The following is an 18,437-nucleotide window of genomic DNA, read 5'->3' as shown; positions in this document are numbered from 1 at the left end:
TGGAAGTGCTCCGAGTTGATGTACCAGTTCAGGGGCCTGAGGTCCAGGATCGGCCTGAGTGATCCGTCCTTTTTGGGGATTAGAAAATACAGGGAGTAAACTTCTGTTCCCCGTTCTTGCAATGGAACGAGCTCTATTGCCCCTTTTTGCAGCATGACCAGTACTTCTTGCTGCAACAAGGTCAAATGCTCGTCGGACATAGCACGGCCTCTTGGCGGTATGTCCGGTGGAATGGACGTAAGTTCTAGACAGTACCCGTACTGGATAATAGACCTCACCCACCTGTCCGTGGTGATGGACCTCCACGCCGGCAGGAACTGCTGGAGTCTCCCCCCGACAGGTGTCGTGTGATCGGGGGGAAGTGACAAGACGTCACTGCTTGTTGGAGGTGGTGGACCTGGAGGCATTGTTTCCACGTCCCCTGCCTTTGATATTATTGCCTCTGTAGCCACCCCTGCCCTTGTTGTTGTTATACGAGGACTGGGTGTTCCCCTTGTAGTATTGCGTTGACTGGGATGCCTGGCCCCTCGAGGTGCCTCTTGAATTGGAGCGGCGAAAAGAACTCCCCCGAAACTGCTGACTTTGCAAAGCCCCCATAGACTTGGCAGTTTTGGTATCTTTCTTCATTTTTTCTAGGGAGGCATCCACCTCAGGGCTGAACAGATGGTCAGGATTCACTGTTTGACCCAATATAGTGGTTTGTATGTCGGGTTTGAACCCAGAAATTCGAAGCCAGGCATGGCGTCTAAGTAAAACGCTAGTATTGATAGCCCTGGAGGCAGTGTCTGCCACGTCAAGGGCACATTTGATGGATGCATTTGTTATAAGTTTACCCTCCTGAATGAGCATCTCCCCCGCCTCCTTGTATTGGTCAGGCAAGTGTTGCAGGATGGCCTCTAATGTGTCGTACTGGGCCCTATCATAACGTGCAAGCAGGGCTTGGGTGTTAGAGATCCTCCATATGTTTGCTGCCTGCGCAGCAATGCGTTTGCCTGATGCTTCAAATATTTTGGATTCCTTATCTGGGGGAGGAGCATCACCAGTAGTCTGCGAATTCGCCCTTTTCCGAGCGTTGGACACCATCAGGGAGTCCAATGGCAAATGTCCCTTAATGTACGTGGGATCCGTGGGCGCTGCCTTATACTTCCTGTCGATGCGAGGGTTGACCACCCGCGCCCGGGTGGGTTCCTTGAACACCTCCTGAGCATGCTTCAGCACCCCTTTAAGCATCGGTAGTGTCTTGACTTGTTTTTCGGCTACCGAGAAGGTGTCGACCAAGAAATCGGCATCCACGGGGTCGGAGTGCAGTTCGACGTCATGGTTCGCTGCAGCTCTCTCTATTAATGCATTGAATGCCGCCGAGTCCTCCGTCGGGGACGTCTTCGCGGCGAAAAGTTGAGTGTCCTGGCCCGACTGCGGGTCGTCTGCGTCGCCTCCTGCTGTCCAGGGCACATGCTCCTCTTCCGGATCCGAGTACGCAGGATAGTTGTACTCGTCCTCTTCCTCGTCCACCTCAGGCACGGGGGAGTGTGCCGGCGAGTGTTCCGGGGCCTGTGGAGACAGAGGTTCCATCAGAGCCGAAGAGTCTCTCTTGTTCTTGAGTGGAATCCTAAAAGGTTCCAAGGCCGGCTCCGATGTAATCTTTCGCTTGAGGAGCGATAATTTTCCGGTGTTGGCGTCGATGATCACCTCACGACGTTCCTCCACCGCCAGCGGTTGGAGCCGATGCTTCGATACCACCAATGCAGCCTTCGGCGTCAACACTTATTGAGAGTGTCCGCTCTGCTTAGGCGCGAAAGCCTTCGGCGCCGACTTGGGAGGAAGGGTAAAACGAATGGGCGTCTGCTCCTTGGTAGACTTCGGCGTGGGCCTAGGCACTACAGTGTCCTGGCTGGGAACCACAGTTGACTGTTGGATCCGCTTTAAGGATTCTCCCACCTTCTTTGCAAGGGATGCCGAGGGCTGAACCGTCTCGAGCGACTCTTCGTCTCCGAGAGCCCGGTCGCCGGTAGGCCTTTTCTTCGGCGCCGACGCCCCATGGTCTGGCGCCCCGTCGGCGTGGCGCTTCTTCGAAGCCGTCTTCGGGTCCGCGACCCCTTTCGGTGCCGACGCAGCCGCGTCGGGTGCCTTCACCTTCGGCGCCGACCCCGAAGGCTTCGGGTCGGCCATTTTGGCGCGGCTCTTGTGGTCGGCCATTTTGGCGTGGCTCTTCAAGTCGGCCATTTTGGGTTTCGTGGAAGTTGACGCCTCCAGTTGGCCAGTTGGCTTCACTTTCGGTTTCTTGGCAGAAATGTCCGTGACCGGGCCCGGGGGCGGGGACGTAGGACTCAAAGTTAGATCTTGGGTAAGGCCCGAAGGCGATCCCTCGACCTGGGCCGTATGACGGGGAGTAACCCCGGAGTCTGGTTGGGGATGCTCTTCCTCTGAGCTATCACCCATCGTGGCACAAATCAGTTCGTCGTCCCCTACCTCACCGGAGACTTCGTCGTAGGCCTCCTCATCCGCGTCATAGGTCTCTTCCTCAGACGCGGGGCCAGAGTCCGATCCTTGTACGTCGTCTGCTTCCTCGACAGATTCCTGAAAGATGTCATCAAGCGGGGCGCCGAAGCCGACAATTGAGCCTGGAGCCGATTAGCCCGGCGAATCTTCAGAGTTTTCTTACTCCTAAATTTGGAACACGCCATGCAGGTGTCTTCACGGTGATCCGGTGACAAGCATGTATTGCACACGGGGTGCACGTCGAGGTGCGAGTATTTGGAGTGACACAGCGGACACTTCTTGAATGGAGTCCGCTCCATAGCAAAGGGTGTAGTGTAGGCCCGTCCGCGTCGAAAGCACGTGGAAGGGTAGTAGGAGATCGGAGCTGAGAGTCAGTAAGAAACCCGAACGCAACTATACCGACGCCCAGCCTAAAGACCTTTTGGTCTCGAGTAAAAGTCGAACAACTATCGGTTCCGATAGAGGGAACCGAAAACACATCCGAACCCGATGGCGGAAAAAAACAATCTGGGGATGGAGGCGATGCCCATGCGCACTGTAGTCCAGGGGAGGAGCCACCTATCTCGTGATACTTCGAAGACTCTTCCAGGACAACAATGTGCAATCATCCGGACCCAACACTAGGTGGCGGACTATGCACAGATATGAATTCAGCAGCCCACATGCCTCGAACTTGTTATTTTGTGTTACACTTATTCTATGTTCTAGAAGTGCTATTTCTGCTAAGTGTTGATTCTGACAGTGGCCCTGTCCTGTAAATAATCCCTTGTGAATATTGCCCGTGCCAGTTGGCACAATGTATATTGTGTGATTCCTATCTGATGTGTTTTGACAATACAAAAGTTATTTTTATATAACCTTGTGTGGAGTTCCTTGTGTGGTGTGCCTAGGATGTTGTTGCTGTTGTGTGGTTGTGCAAATGCTTTACACATTGCCTGTCTGCTCGTGCCAAGCTACCAACGGGGTGAGCAGGGGTTATATTGGTGTGCGACTCCCTTGCCCTGACTAGAATGGTGGTTTCTGCCTGACTTTGGTGTAAGCCTTAGCCAACCAGAAATAGCCAGTTCTAACAGGCACACCACACAGACAGCCATAAAAGATGATGTACATAACTCGCCACAAAAAATTGTAGAGGCTTAACAGGATAACCAGACTGGAGTTATCCTCAAATTACTTTATGGACCATAATGCGAAAATGGATGCAGATTTAAAATGCTAGTCCTCACTCACAAAGGGCTGCTAAATAATGGCAATTAAATAGAAGAACTCCTTTCACCTGTTCAGACTGCAAATCTAAAAAGGACCTTGCTTGAGCTTCCTTTCTTACTTTAAGACTGCCATAGAAGGCAAAGGGTTCTCTGCCTCGAAGTCTACAATACATTGATGACCTGGCCTAATTCTGAAGGAACCTGAAAACTTGTTTATTTTTGCAACTTTTTTGTAAGCTAATCGTGCCTTGCTGCTCTCACAATTCCCTACACTAATACTGCTTTTATCACCCTTTCAAGGTTTAGTAATATGTAATGCTACACCTTCTAAAAGTAATCAAGCACGTTACAAGTAAATGGGGTGCTGTTCAGTTAACAGTATTGGATTAAGAACCAAACAATGGCCAATACCACTTGAATTAACAATAGGATCAACATTGGCTTTGATAAGATTGTCAAATAGGGTATTATGCATTTTATATCCTACTTTCTATTGTTGTTTTAAAAAAACTTTCTTCACCCTCAGATATCTGCCAGGCATCACTGTAATTTAATTCAAATTAACGATCTAATAAGAACTGGCCCAAGACGAATTCTTTTAGTGGATGATTACCTCTGCCTAATGTTACTAGAGAAACGCTAGTTTATTTTTCCACCCAGTCTTACAGTGCAGTAAAATACCTTGACAAATGTATGTATCCACTGCCAATATAGCAGTCGATGGTACCATTTTCTGTATTTTTTGTGTTACTAGGTGCATAAGAGATCTACAGTTTTGTCTGGTCTGTAAAATGGTTTGTAAAACAATATATATCACTTAAAAAAATAATGTTATTTCCTCATTTCAAAAAACCCTGGTCAACTTAGTAGGTTAGCAGCAAAGGACGCTCTTGCAGAGCAGGTATGAAAATTAAGAAATTTGCGGTATTAAATGGCTTGCAAATGGACAGAAATATTGTGTATGATAATGTAATGAACATAACGTAGCAGGATAGTTTTGAGGAACATTTTCTTAAATAATATCGATTCCCTACCTTGGAATTTCTTTGTTTTGTTCTTGAATACACTGTTGAAGCAGATCAATAAATCTTTGTGGGAAGGCAGAAAAATCTACCAGAAGACTCTGCTGGCATTTCAGACTTCATCAAAACAGGAGGTAAAAAGAGGATTAGCACAAGTCGCTAAGGGACATCAAGTCATATCTGTCAATTTCAATGTCACTAAAAGCATACATCCAGAATTTATGGGAACGTAACACATTTTTATGTCAAGGACACTGAACAGCCCAGTATTACATCATGATTCTCACACCATCACACACACTAAAACTTCAATGCATTCCCCCTACCAAAAGATGTATTTTGTCAAACCAAAGAGGCACACAATTGTAACTTAGGAGCATTACTTTTACAATACAATCAGAAATAAAAAAAGACCAAGGGAAAAACCGTTCTGTCATGATGATCCTGCAACTACAAGCAAGTTCTTACAAATGCTGATTTTAAGTTTTATGAAGCAAAGTGAATTTCATGGAAACAGGACCTGGCAAAAATTGCCTTGAAAGCTGGAGGGTGTAGTAAGGCAGTCTCCGGTGATAGTACTCATTAGCTGTACATTTTTGGATGTACCAAAAACTTGTGCACTATTCTTAGCACAAAGACCGATCTCAAATGTAGCAAGGAAATGACCGCTCTCACATTGTACATGTGTCTGTCACATAATTTACAGCAAAAAATCAGAGATAAGGTTTAAGAAACTCATAGATAAATAATATAATACAATGCCAAATATTAAACCTAAATTTAGGTTATACCTCATGAGGAATGAGGGGTCAGTTCGATACATTCTTAGATACCATTAGATGTCTAGCACTACGTTGCTCCTAAGACTGTGCTGCAACATTCCTTGTGAAATGCATTTAGCTGATACACCGTTTGAATTACTGGAATAGGCTATTGAATTAAAACAAAATGTAATCTATGTCCTGAAGTAAAAGGGTGGGTATTTGAAAACTGTACACAACCTTTAAGAATGTTTTTGTTAGAACTTCACTTGTCTTGCAGCAGTCCCTTGTGCCACTACTTTGTACACTAATGCTAATTTTGCTATGGGTTCAACATTTCAATAGAAAAGCCACTCATTGGCCAATGCGGAATGTTCGCTTTGTTTTTATTCTATCAAGATTAATCGTGTTTCGCACCTGAACCGTAGCACAATATCACACAAAAAAAGGTCATCAGCAACCAGTCCAAAGAGAAACATTTTGAAACGGATGATTTTGCTGTCCTTATTGCAGTCTACCAGGAACAGAGATTACTTTTAGGACACCCATGATGTGTTGCTCATAAGCGGCCACTTCCCCTTAAGAAGGGAGGAAGGGGAGGTCCCCGAGACGTTGGTCAGCTTCCAGGAAATATTACATGTATATAGTCACCAATATGCTATAATATTCATACCAAAAAGGTTATTTTAGGTAATTTCATTTTTTCAGCATGTGAAAAATCTGGTGTACCAAAAGAGTTATGCAATAAGAGCACACATATGTTGCTCTCATCAACTACAGATAGCCTTGCTGATATGCCTACCCCTTCGATGCCTATAATCAAGAGCAGCGAGCTGAGACAAACATATCATATAGGACACAAACTCCTGCTGAAATAAGTACCAAAGTCCATTGCAGAAGAAACTAAAGTAAGTAAGTAATTGTATCCTCTTATTGTTCATGATAAACCATGATTTGGCATCACTAACCAGTCTTACCACAATTTCGATTTCCTCCTGACTTTGGGATCAAGGATTATTAAAATCACAGTCAATATGAGCACCAAAGGATTTCTGGAATGTTAGTGGAGTTTACCACTTATCCCTTACAGATCCACTTTTTCACAGACTCTGCATTCTGAGGTGGACTAGTCAAATAATTACTTGCCATGAAGAGAAAGTGGCCATGTCCTGTGATGCCTGCTATGTCAAGAGATTCAGCTGCAAGGTTTGCCCAAAGAATCCTTTTAACAGGAATTTAAGATACACTGTGACATATTGTTTTAAGCTTGGAAATCCCAAAAGAATCCTACGATACTTGTATTCTTATTAGTGGCGAAAGTTATTTCCACAGTTGTTTTCAGGACAGCACCAGTAAACACTATTCAATTACTTTTGCAGCACTTGCATAAAAAAAACTATACATTTTCTTTTAGATGGTGTTCAACATGATTCAAAGGAGGCCGAAGCACACCACATTTTTAGATGAACCAGACAATGTAACTGATTCCAATTCAGATTCTTAGATGTAAAGATTCATGCATGTACATTTATATGAATAACTTCTGGTATGGCTCACCCTCTGTGTACGTATTCGCTATACCAAGTGTATGAAGTGTATGCACATTAGGCTTTCAATTCTAACCAAGAACAAAACTACAATCAACAATTACCAAATGAACAACAAACATTTTCATGTTGAGGAAGATTTAAAGTTTATAGCCAGTGGTCTGATTTGACTAGGATACAAGATACTCACATCCCTTCAATTGGTACTACAAACACTACCAGGTATAGCAGACTAGAGGAAATATATTTAACTGGTGCTCCTTTCCCAGGATCTGCACCTTGTGAAGATCTCTTTATTTTGTGGTGTTCTCTTAGGATTGGATTTGGATATGGATTAGGATTTATAGGGTGTATAGCTACCCTTGGGCATCCCAGCGCTAACCAGACCTTATTTTCCTGAGGGGCAGGAGTGGCGGTGAGGAGGAAGGGGTGTTTAGGGGAAGAGCCAGGTTTTTAACTGTTTCCGGAATGAGAGGAGGTTGTGTTCTCTCCTCATGGCTACTGGGAGGGCGTTCCAGAGTTTAGGCGCTTTGTAGGCAAACAAGCGGCCGCCGGATCTTGCCTTTTTTATTCTTGGGATGCTGGCAAGGGCGAGAGAGTTGGATCTTAGATTTTTGGTAGACTGGTGGGGTGGGGTGGTGGTTAGGATGACAACAGAGAAAATAATTATTTTCCCATAACATTTTGGTCCAAAATAAGTTTGATCTGATAAAAACAGCTATTCCTCACAGTAACTCTTCAGTTTAAGAACTTTTTTGTATTTTCTATAAAAGGACGTTTGAACTTACAATGAAAATAAGTCACTCAAAACCTAAACAGCAAATCTCAATCCATCTCTTTGCTAAAGCAATAGGACCAAGAATTCGAGGGACAATTAAAGTTAAAACAGCTTTCTGGAAACTAACATTGATATGGCAGCAACACAAAAACAATTTGTTTGGCAGAACGAAAAATAATTTCTTAGTTAGGTGAAACATATGAGGAGGTCTTCCTTGTGTGATATTACTGACAGCTATGTAGCAATAGCAGTAATTCTCCCATGAACACTTACTTACTGTGTAAGTGTTTTAGCACAAGCATTTAATGTTTTCACATCACATAAAAAAAAACTTTGCATTGCACATTAGTAACTCATAAAATTGCCATATGACTCACCTCTGAAACTCTTCTTCAGAAATAACCAGATTAAACAGAAAAAATGGATCAGTGTCATCAGTCAACCGTACAATCAGATCCTAAAAAAATGAATTAAAAATGCTAAATTAGGACACTATTTGCAAATGTAAATCTAAAACGACAAGGTTAAATTTAGAAGCACACCAAACGTACTGCTGAGCTTAGTACTGAAGTTTGAACTAGAGGTGGCCACAGGCTGGAATGATAGAGTCCAACTGTTTTTAAAGTGAGTAGCTTCTGATCATCATTAAGTTAGTTCCATCTCCATAACCACTCACGAAAAACAGATCTGTTAGGGCAAAGCAGCTATTAGAGAGATTACAAAAAGACCTTCGAGGCGTGACTACACTGTAGGATATATTGAAGATGGTGCAGTGAAACATAACACTCTCCATCTAATCTAAGAGAAGCAAAAGGATCCTTTTTTGTTTCTATGAATTTATGATGTGTATTTTATATAATACATATGTACCATTTTTCCGTTATATAAAATAGCAGAAGTTACTTTTACTGAATTTACTAGTACTTATTTGACAGTAGAAAGATGACTGGCTTGTGTTGCCACTAGCAAGATTTGAACCTGTGCCATACCAAATTCCAAATAGGTAACCTCAAAATGTTCTAAGTAAGAAAAGAAAAAATAAGAACTGAGAATGTTTCGCTGACCCCCAGAAGAAACAACCGCAAGAGGGAGGTCAAAATGAATGAAGGTTGCAGCAAGGTTTGATGAGTAAATGGAAAGAGGTTTTAAAGCCTTGAGTTAAGCTACCAAATTTGGTTTCAAGCTAGTTTTGTCTTGAAGGAGATCCCTTGTTTGTGAAGCAAAAAATGTATAATTTTATTCCTTCTTGTAAAGAGGTATTTTAAGAGTGTGATGGAAGTGACTTCTGCTATTTTGAAATCCAATTTCAATGCAGAGTTAAACTGACAGGGCTTTCTTTCCACTCTATGCATGGTCATACATATCATTTGTATTGGGTGATGAGCTCGTGTTTGGTCTGGGATAATATCATGATCTCTAAATATCTATCAATGTTACTTTTACTTTATTACATGTGTGCCAACATTGAGGAACTGTATGGAGGGCATTTTATTTTAAAGCAAGTTGTCAAACAGTTCTTGTCCAATTTGAATACACATGCTTGGAAGCCTGCCATTACTCCTTGGTCACAGAAGTGCAGATGATCCTTAATAAGATCATTGAAGATGATCTGCACAAATTTAGATCACATCTAACCTAGATTACAGAAAGCTTTCTTGACTTTAAAAGTGTTCAGCTACAAAGAATATAGACCGTCACACCAGAGTGTGACTGGGAAACAAAGTCATTTTAAAATACAATGGTGGTTGGGTAGGGATTACTCCGACTTGGGAGAAGGAAGTGTTTAATGTTTCTATTTATTTAAGAGCCCTCAACAAAGTAAACACGTCACCAGTATTGGGGCACGCAAGTGCAAAATGATTTAATCTTTTTCTCCAATGTCCAGTAAGGCAATCAAAGGTACTTTACTGCACAGTTATCTAGCAGACATTTTCTGAATGACTTTTACAATTCTACCATGAAAGGAGTCCCTTTCATAGGGGAAAATGCTTTATCCCTAGGAACCAGGCAATCAGTTTTTAAAATAAATCTAAGGGTGGCACCTTCCCTTGTTTCTGATATGGAAAATAGGAGAAAAGGACCTTGTAGAATGTTGGGAACAACAGCATAGACCTATGGCAGGAGGTAAAAAGAAGCAGACTGGTAATCCCTCTTAGAATAAGCTTGCAGTCCTGAATGAAATAGAAGGTATGAATCATTGGAAGGCTACCCTCTCTAATCTGCGGAAATCGATCAGAGTCTTATCATTGTCCATATCGCACAAATCCCCATCAATTTATCAGGTGATGACTTTATTCTGAGCAAGACACAGAGTACTGCAATGTCAGCAGAAAACATAAGATTTTAGTTTCCATTTATGAGGCATGCCGTGATTTGTCAAATTGGTAGAGCAGGGAATAGACTATTGTGAGGGTATCATTACCATTCTTCTGCAACTAGGGGACACAAAATGCTTGATCGGTTAAGTAAAAAGCAAAGTCTTGTCAGAGCACATCTGGGTCAAATTGGACTGGTGCATAAGCAAAAGAACGTTATGGATATAAATATGAACCACACTCTATTGACAAATGTCATGCTTTATTGAGGAAGCAAAGTTTGTTAACATTCCACAAGATGTCCACTGTAACAGAGACAAGAGAGTGTGAGGTCTGAAATGCTGTACAACTAAAATGAAAGTGGAATGATCCTCTTAATGATTGGACTACTTTATAAAGGGATTGTCATGGTCTGGTTGGGGGACAAAATAGGTATATTTAATTGATCCTAGCTTTTCCCATCAATGTAGGTTGTATGTGCTTGGGCATTATTTACAGAAGGTAGTGTGAATGTATACTCTGTCAGTTTGTGTATGCTAGTCACCAGGTTTGGGAAAATCTGTTGATTTAAGGCAGGGTCTATGTATGTAAATTTACTCACCACAGATATACGGTGAGTGCACTATTTTTCAATAGGTGCTACATATTTCCTCCTTAATACTAGCAGTAAGCATCTACAATTGTTCAGAGACCTTAATATGGTCTATTACCAATTGTAGCCTTTACAAAACGGTGTATAGCCCACAATATCATTAAGTAGTGGGATGGCACATTCTCTTCCTATGAGGTAATATCTATAGATAATTCAATATGTCTTCATAGAAGGGAATGAATTCCAAACATTCACACTCCATGGGGAAGACTTTCACTTTCTACATTTCATTTGTCTTTCATGCTTCCTTCCCATAAGATTACTATTTCTAGACTGCAGCAGCCTGGGGGAGAAGTGATCGTTAAATCAGTCAAAGTGTAGGAGTCCTTGGACCATTTCAAGTCTTAATGGACGAGACTGCAAAGGCCGTACAGCCAGAAACATTTTAGTTGCCAATGGGCAAAAGAACAGTAAGAACCTGTGCAGTGATAAGGCACAAGAGGCCTTGTAAGGGTTTTGTTTAAAATTTGATGGACCAAAGCCTAGATTGAAAAGGCAGCCATCACTATAAATGTGCAGAATGTGGCTAGAAATGGTTCAAACATGATGGACATGGTTTGGGCCCTGAGCAAACAGAATGAGCCTTGTTGAGCTTCTAGGTGCACCACTTTTGCCTGATGCCTCCTTGCCTAAACTCGCAGGCTATGGGGTCAGACGCTAAGCAGAAGCAGCAAACCATTACAGGGTGCTCCAAACACTCTGGATGAGTTGAATCCTAAACTGATCAGGAAGTCCCATCAGCAGCCCATGCACGCAACAGGAAAACTATGTGGCAGCCAACTATATGACCAGGTATGACTCGTTTCCAATGATGTACTACAAAGACCAAATATACAGTGGCAATCCACTCTCTTCCACAGTGTGAAAGTTATGCAATTTTGTCTTATGATCAAAATCTAATTGTGAGGTGGGCCTCTAAGAATGATTAATTCATTAGTTGATAGCAAAATTGCTTAAATAGGTTTGGAGGCTAGACAAGTAGGTATATACAGAGTGGATGGAAAAAACAATGCGAAGGAGCGGGCCACTAGAGTGTGTATCAGGTCAGGTTACTATGGCTCACAAATAAATTCACAGCATTTCTAGAGCATGCAGCTGCCTCCGGAGAGGAGTCCCGGTGTTAGCAGAACGTTCAAGGTGGAAAAAGTCTAAAAGCGAGCAGGACCAGTCAGCCTAATATAAAAATAAAAATCATGCTGCACTACTATCATTCATACAACCAGACAAAATTATACTATATTCGAATGAAAGAGATAAAACCCAAAAAGACAATTATGGACATGTTGAGGATTTGTTTAGAAATAACATATCCTATCTAGTCAAGCAAAATAAATTACAGCTTTGGGTTCCAAGTGAGCCAACTGTTGAAAACATAATTGGAATTTTAAAAAAATAGGGGGCGGCAGAAAAAACTTTTATATTCAACTAAATGCATAATGTTTTGTTTGTACTGGCAATCGAATTGTACTTTTCTTCTAAAATTCTGATTAAAAGCTGCTTAGTCAAATCTGATGCACATATGTCGAAATTTGTAGCACAGATACAAGGTAAAAAAAAAAAAAGAAGGGCTGTGTTTACAACAATCGCTAATTAGCCTGAAACTGGAAGTAATAAAGAAAAAGTTAGAGCGCTAAGCCAGCAAACAGCTGCAGCAAAGAAGAATAGATTCTCTACGCTAAAATTAATGAATTCTAACTGCCTGCAAGTGCTTCTCTGAAAATGTTAATTTAAGGAATTGAAATGATGCAAACGTAAATCATGCTTTGCTTTTACAGTTCAATACAATATATGATCATTGAGCCCTATAGGAGTATGCTGCGCTTCTGTATATTAAAAGGTAAATTGCTAATAGCTTCTCTACTATTACCATAACAAGATAGAAGGTGCTTCGAGTCAGCAATGTGAAGACACCTGTTAGTGACAAATATTTAATTACCAGAACACGATTTACATTTATAGAGAATTTAATGGGAATGCAAACTATGATCCGCCCTTTAAAACTAGTCCTGCCCTTTTAACTGCAGTACTGATTACCCGTTTGCTAACTAAACGTTTTAGTGCTCAAAATTAGGAAGAGTCGTTCACTTCATAAAGACTTGGCGTATCAATGAAAGGTCTAACAATAAGTCAACAAGACCTGTACAAATGCAACTACAACTCTAGGATGAGCTCAGTTGACAGGTATTATTATCAGTAAGCAGCATTTGGCATCATCCATTTGGCTTGTATAAATCCTCATTCAGTGAACTAGAATTATCATTGCATGAAACAAAAAACTGTATTTTTTTAACACAATTCTAGAATAACATGGCATTTAAACACACTATACTGCATACGTAATATCACTCGTCAGCATAACTGGAAAAAGAAAAGAAAAAAACCAGAAGACCAACCTTTTTATGAACAGGACTGGAGGCGGACTGGAGCTCAATACAGACTCTAACGTTGACCCTCCTACAAAAAAGTTGTTACAGTGAATCACCAGATCGTGCAGATATTTAAATAATACAAGATAGTTAAGACCAGGACAGCAGACCACATTACTCGTAAAGCAGTACAGGAGCGGAGTAGCAGCTAGGACAAATTAACAAGATGATGAATAAGGGGTAGCGCATCTCTGGCAATGCTTTCACAATCATGTGCTGATCACATCAACTTGTGACCAGTCAATAACACTTCCAATTTTCCTATTCTTTCATAGCACCCAACAACCCGTACAAGGATGCTGTACATGTTCTTTAGACTGATACTAGTCACTTTAAATACATAATGGTAAAATGGGTAAGAACATTTAGCTTTCACAAACTGTAAGCAACTTTACATTCTCTCCTTGACAATGGATTCTAAAGCCTCCATGTTTTCTTCAGTTAGGCTGGGTCCTGTACATATACATATATAGGTAGTTATATAGGTAGTTATAGTTAGGATTATTTTCTATAGGGAATCCGCAACATTCTATTGGGAATAACTTTGGCGTCGATTGAGGGATCTGCCTGTAATTTTCCTGAAATTTGCCTAGCTGCGCTCCGCTCCTTCCCTGAAAGTTTGGGGGGGATTCGTGAAGCGGGGGCCGAGATAAAAGGGGGGTCCCAAAACGTGTTTTCCCCATGTTAATTTCCATAGGGCGGTTGGACTCTCTTTTAGCCCGAACGGCTGAATGGATTTCCACCAAACTTGGCAAAATTGTAGGGACTGGTAACCCGATGTGCCTTTGCTATGTCGCAAGATATGTGCTCCAGTGGATTTTAAGTAATTTAGATTCAAAAAAATATACATATCTATAAGCGCGCCCCGGTACGCGTACCGGGGCGCGCTCCAGCGCGCTACGCGAGTTCGCGAGCGGAAAGCTGATTGGCTCTCGGGTGTCTGTCAACATTCCAAACAGTCCGGAGCGGCCGCCATCTTGGGTCTCGGTAGGATCGAGACACAAGAGGTGGCAAAAACAAAGGGGGAAATGACCAAAAGGGGGCAGGGTAGACCCCCCCTGACCCCTTAGTTTTGATGTGGGGGCCACATGCACGATTTGCGCGGGGGGAGTGCCCGGTACGCGCACCGCGGAGCGTACCGGGGAGCGTACCATGGGGAAAAAAGAATGAAATTTTTTAAAAATGTAGCATTTTTTTATAAATTGGAGGAAGTTCTAAAAAGAACTGTTTTTTTATTTTTTTGTTGTTTTATATTTTTTTTATTGTTTTTTGGAACATTTGACTTTTTTTGGCCTTTATGAACAATTTTATATATTTTTTTGTAGTTTTTATGGGGACAAACAAAAAACAGGGAATTGTAAACGGCTCAACTGGAGCAACAAAAAAAAAAACAGGAAAAAATGAAGGTCTGTTTTTGCACTTGTGGTTGTCTCCAGCACGGTTAATGAGTTTAATACTTTGCTCTCCATAGCAAATTGTTCTTCCACAAAATTTACAAACTATTTTGAAATCTCCAAACTGGGTTTTAATGTTTGGGACCATCTCCCTTGTCTCTGGACCCGATGGAGTGGGTTGTTTACTTTGGGAGGTGCCGGGAGAAGATTGAGGAGGGTTTCTGGTCAGTTCTCTGACCTCTGCCGCAGCATAGTTGTTAGGGTGCCGGCGTTGCATGTGGCGAATCATGGTGTTGTTGCCAAAAGAGTACTTTTTGTTAGGGTTCCCCCTGGAAAGTACAGTGCCACAGATCAGACAAGTAACCTTTGGCGCATTTACTTTCTTGAGGTCCTTTGGGATTTTAAAAAACTCCCAGACAATGTGCTCCTTTGGCTTATAGGGGGTAGTATCTTCAGCCAGGAACCGCCTCTGCTCCTCCTCCTCCTCTTCTTCATCTCCACCACAGTGGTGTTGTGGTGGTCCTGGTGGTGGTGGTGGTTGAGATGCTCCTGCTGCAAAACAGAGAGGTTACGCAGCAGCGGGTGCACTCAGTGAAAATAAAGTTATTTGGTGAAACAAATGTGATTCGTTGTCAGGAAGCTTTTCGTTGCGTGCAAAAGGTAGAAGGTCCTGCTAAACCTTTAGTCTGAAAGTGTGAGGAATTTCCTGAGAATTTCTCAGGAGCCTAATGCACTGCGCTATTCACTCAATTGAGTGTAAATGGTGAGTATATACACAATTTTACTGCATTATTCATAGAATGTTCCAATTTAACATTTTTTTTCAAAACCATTTTTATTAGAGGGTCAAACAAGTGCAGGCACAGCCCTCCACAATCAGGAGGAGACTGTCAAAAGCAAGTATGAAAAGGCACATTTATGGCATAGCATCGAACCCCTCGTATACAGCAATTTTTCAAAATATTCAGAACACACAGCCACCCACCAACCCCCCAGAACTCCCCCCAATCCCCAACTCCAATTTAACATTTTGAACATAAAGTAATGACAATTCAATAAATCTTCATGGATGCCTTTGATGAACTGTTGCTCGATGATTATTTAATTCGTATTCATGTAAAGTTGTTGTGTCATCACAAAAATACAAGATTTCAGCAACATTGTTTGTTTGCACGTCCCAATGCATTTCGGGCTTAACAATGAGCCCTTCGTCAGGGGAATCTACAAGAGGATAATGGATATGTAAATATACATAGCGGCAGAAATATGTAGCACATCATACCTAGAGAACAAGAACTTGTGTTTTAAACAACACTGAGGTTGAGGAATTGTACCAGACAAACCAATAGTAAAAGACAATCTCCCAATGAGTGGATGATGTGTGTGAATCGAAAGACTACTGGATGCTGGACGGCGTGGTAGAGTGCATGCAAAGACATAGGACACAATGAAAAGTTAATAAAGAGTAGAAGGCGCTGCATACCCAGCGCCTTCTACTCTTTATTAACTTTTCATTGTGTCCTATGTCTTTGCATGCACTCTACCACGCCGTCCAGCATCCAGTAGTCTTTCGATTCACACACATCATCCACTCATTGGGAGATTGTCTTTTACTATTGGTTTGTCTGGTACAATTCCTCAACCTCAGTGTTGTTTAAAACACAAGTTCTTGTTCTCTAGGTATGATGTGCTACATATTTCTGCTGCTATGTATATTTACATATCAATTATCCTCTTGTAGATTCCCTTGACGAAGGGCTCATTGTTAAGCCCGAAATGCATTGGGACCCACAAACAAACAATGTTGCTGAAATCTTGTAATTTTGTGATGACACAACAACTTTACATGAATACGAATTAAATATATGGCTGAGATACCCGCCACCCCCTCTCAACACAATCCCCAAGGATGGGAAACCGGAAACAGTTCTGAACTTTTGGAAGACGGGAGGGAGTGACCCTCCCGGCCGTATTTATTAAAATATGAAACAAACATTAAAATAACAGTTTCATATCATGTACAATTTCATTACCACATTGCGATGTTTGGCTAACCTTAACATATTCTCTAATACAAAGGTTCTCCTAGCCGAACTAACATCCTACAAAACATTTAACTTGAAATTATGAAATTGTACATCCTAACGTTTAAGGGCCAACGGCAAGGTCGTAACCGGTGTCAAGATCCCTAAACCAGAAACATCCCCCTCACTTGTGAGGGGCGACCGCACAGAGGTGTACCTCGAGTGCCACTACCAATTTCACTTGACTTGACGGGGGCCCCAATAAACTCGACGCCACTTAAAGGTCGTCCGAGGACTCGTGTGAGGTATCTAGAAGGTAGCGTAGACCCCCCCCCAAACCCCACACAACTTACCACATCTGCCGTCGCAGATGACCTGGCCCCGGGAAATTCTCCAGGAGGGGGCTGTAGCCCCTCCTACCCAGGAAGGGGCCTTGACCGCCTTTCCTTTCCTTTCGGCGGCCCATCCTTAGAAGGGACCGCCTACCCCGTTGAGGGGCCAATGGCCACCTCCCTCGAGCGCTCCCATCCGTAATGGGTGACGCCCACTCATAGGGATCTTCCAATTAGTGCTCACCGATCATGACCTTACCGCCACAGGCCGGATAGTTGACCGGCTATCCGGACCCCCCACAACACTCCTACCTAAAGGTCATGTCTTAAAGTCTTTAGCCAAGCTATCAAGTCTCCTATGAGTAACTCGTTCCCCACCCGGGACAAATGAACACCATCCCCCAAATACATACTGTCACCAGTAATACAACCATGCGAAATAGAATGCAGTGTACTGGAACGGAACAATCTACTCACTTTGTTATTAATTTTCCTTACTGAATGATTCAGAGCAGAAACAGAAATCGCCCCCCGCCATACTTTTCGTGGGATCATATGGGACCATGCAATTGTGCACCCTGGAACTCTCCTCGCTAACCAACTTACAGTGGAAAGCATCGCCTCAAGAAGCAGTCGTCTACCAGTGGTGACCAAATCATTGCCCCCAAGATGTACTATGACTATAGACGGCGGTGCCCTCGTCCGCCCTAGCAAACCCTCAAAAAATGATTGAAACTGGTCAATACAGAGTCCGCCCTTTCCGTAGAAGGACACACTGTACCCGTATTCCCCAGCCACGTGAATCATGTCACCTGCTTTGAATACGTCCGCGGCACGCCTCACGTATGAGTGGCCCACGACCCACACCTCCTTTTTCACAGCCGGTGAAGTCTGACCGCTGGCCTGGTGTTGGGTCGACTGCATAGTCCGCCCCGCCTCGTAGGCTTGCGCAACCGAAACCAAACAAAATCAAGAAGCGTGAGTACATCATTACAGCTTCACAACATGTGCAACCGCACATACCTTTTATAACAATTGGAGGACCAACGCCCCACACGTTTAACTTGTTCGACATTCAGACCCCTGGCTGTAGCCTCTGTAGCAGCCCCTATCCGAAAGGAATGGGTCCCAAACTCGCCCGGGTTCAAGCCCGCAGCGGCAATCGACATCGCAAGCACCCGCTGAAACTGAAACCTCGTCAGTGGGGTGGTGTCAGCGTGTCTCAACAAGGTCCCCCCCCATGATGCCACCCTTTGTGCTAAGTATTCCTCTACACAACTCACCGGGCACATGGAGGATCCATGGATCCTTTGTATGATTATGCAATCACCCATCGCACCCTGATCGGTCTTGGACCTGACGAACGAGACAGTCATTGTCTCCCCTCTGATCTGGACGTGCTCTTGGCACAGTCCCCCCATCACGTCCTGCTTGTTCCTCGCCACTAATTCGCTTACCCGCATAGCCCCATGGAATGCC

At 43.0% G+C, this 18,437-nt stretch overlaps 1 protein-coding gene across 2 annotated transcripts in view; it reads right to left on the bottom strand.

The window, feature by feature from the left end:
• SASS6 (SAS-6 centriolar assembly protein) overlaps positions 1-18,437 on the bottom strand; it is a 222,966-nt gene that overhangs the window by 162,924 nt on the left and 41,605 nt on the right. For both annotated transcript variants that reach the window (XM_086954522.1, XM_086954533.1), the window contains exons 2-4: positions 13,176-13,236; positions 8,193-8,272; positions 4,742-4,846 (exon numbers count right to left, since the gene is read on the bottom strand). In XM_086954522.1, the coding sequence (XP_086810648.1) occupies positions 4,742-4,846; positions 8,193-8,272; positions 13,176-13,236 (246 nt within the window). The remainder of the gene's footprint in view (positions 1-4,741; positions 4,847-8,192; positions 8,273-13,175; positions 13,237-18,437) is intronic.

This window comes from Lissotriton vulgaris, chromosome 1_1 (genome assembly GCF_964263255.1).
Source record: "Lissotriton vulgaris chromosome 1_1, aLisVul1.2, whole genome shotgun sequence".
In the NCBI taxonomy this organism is placed as follows: domain Eukaryota; kingdom Metazoa; phylum Chordata; class Amphibia; order Caudata; family Salamandridae; genus Lissotriton; species Lissotriton vulgaris.
Note: the sequence above shows the minus strand (reverse complement) of the source record. Positions and strands in the feature narration are given on the sequence as shown.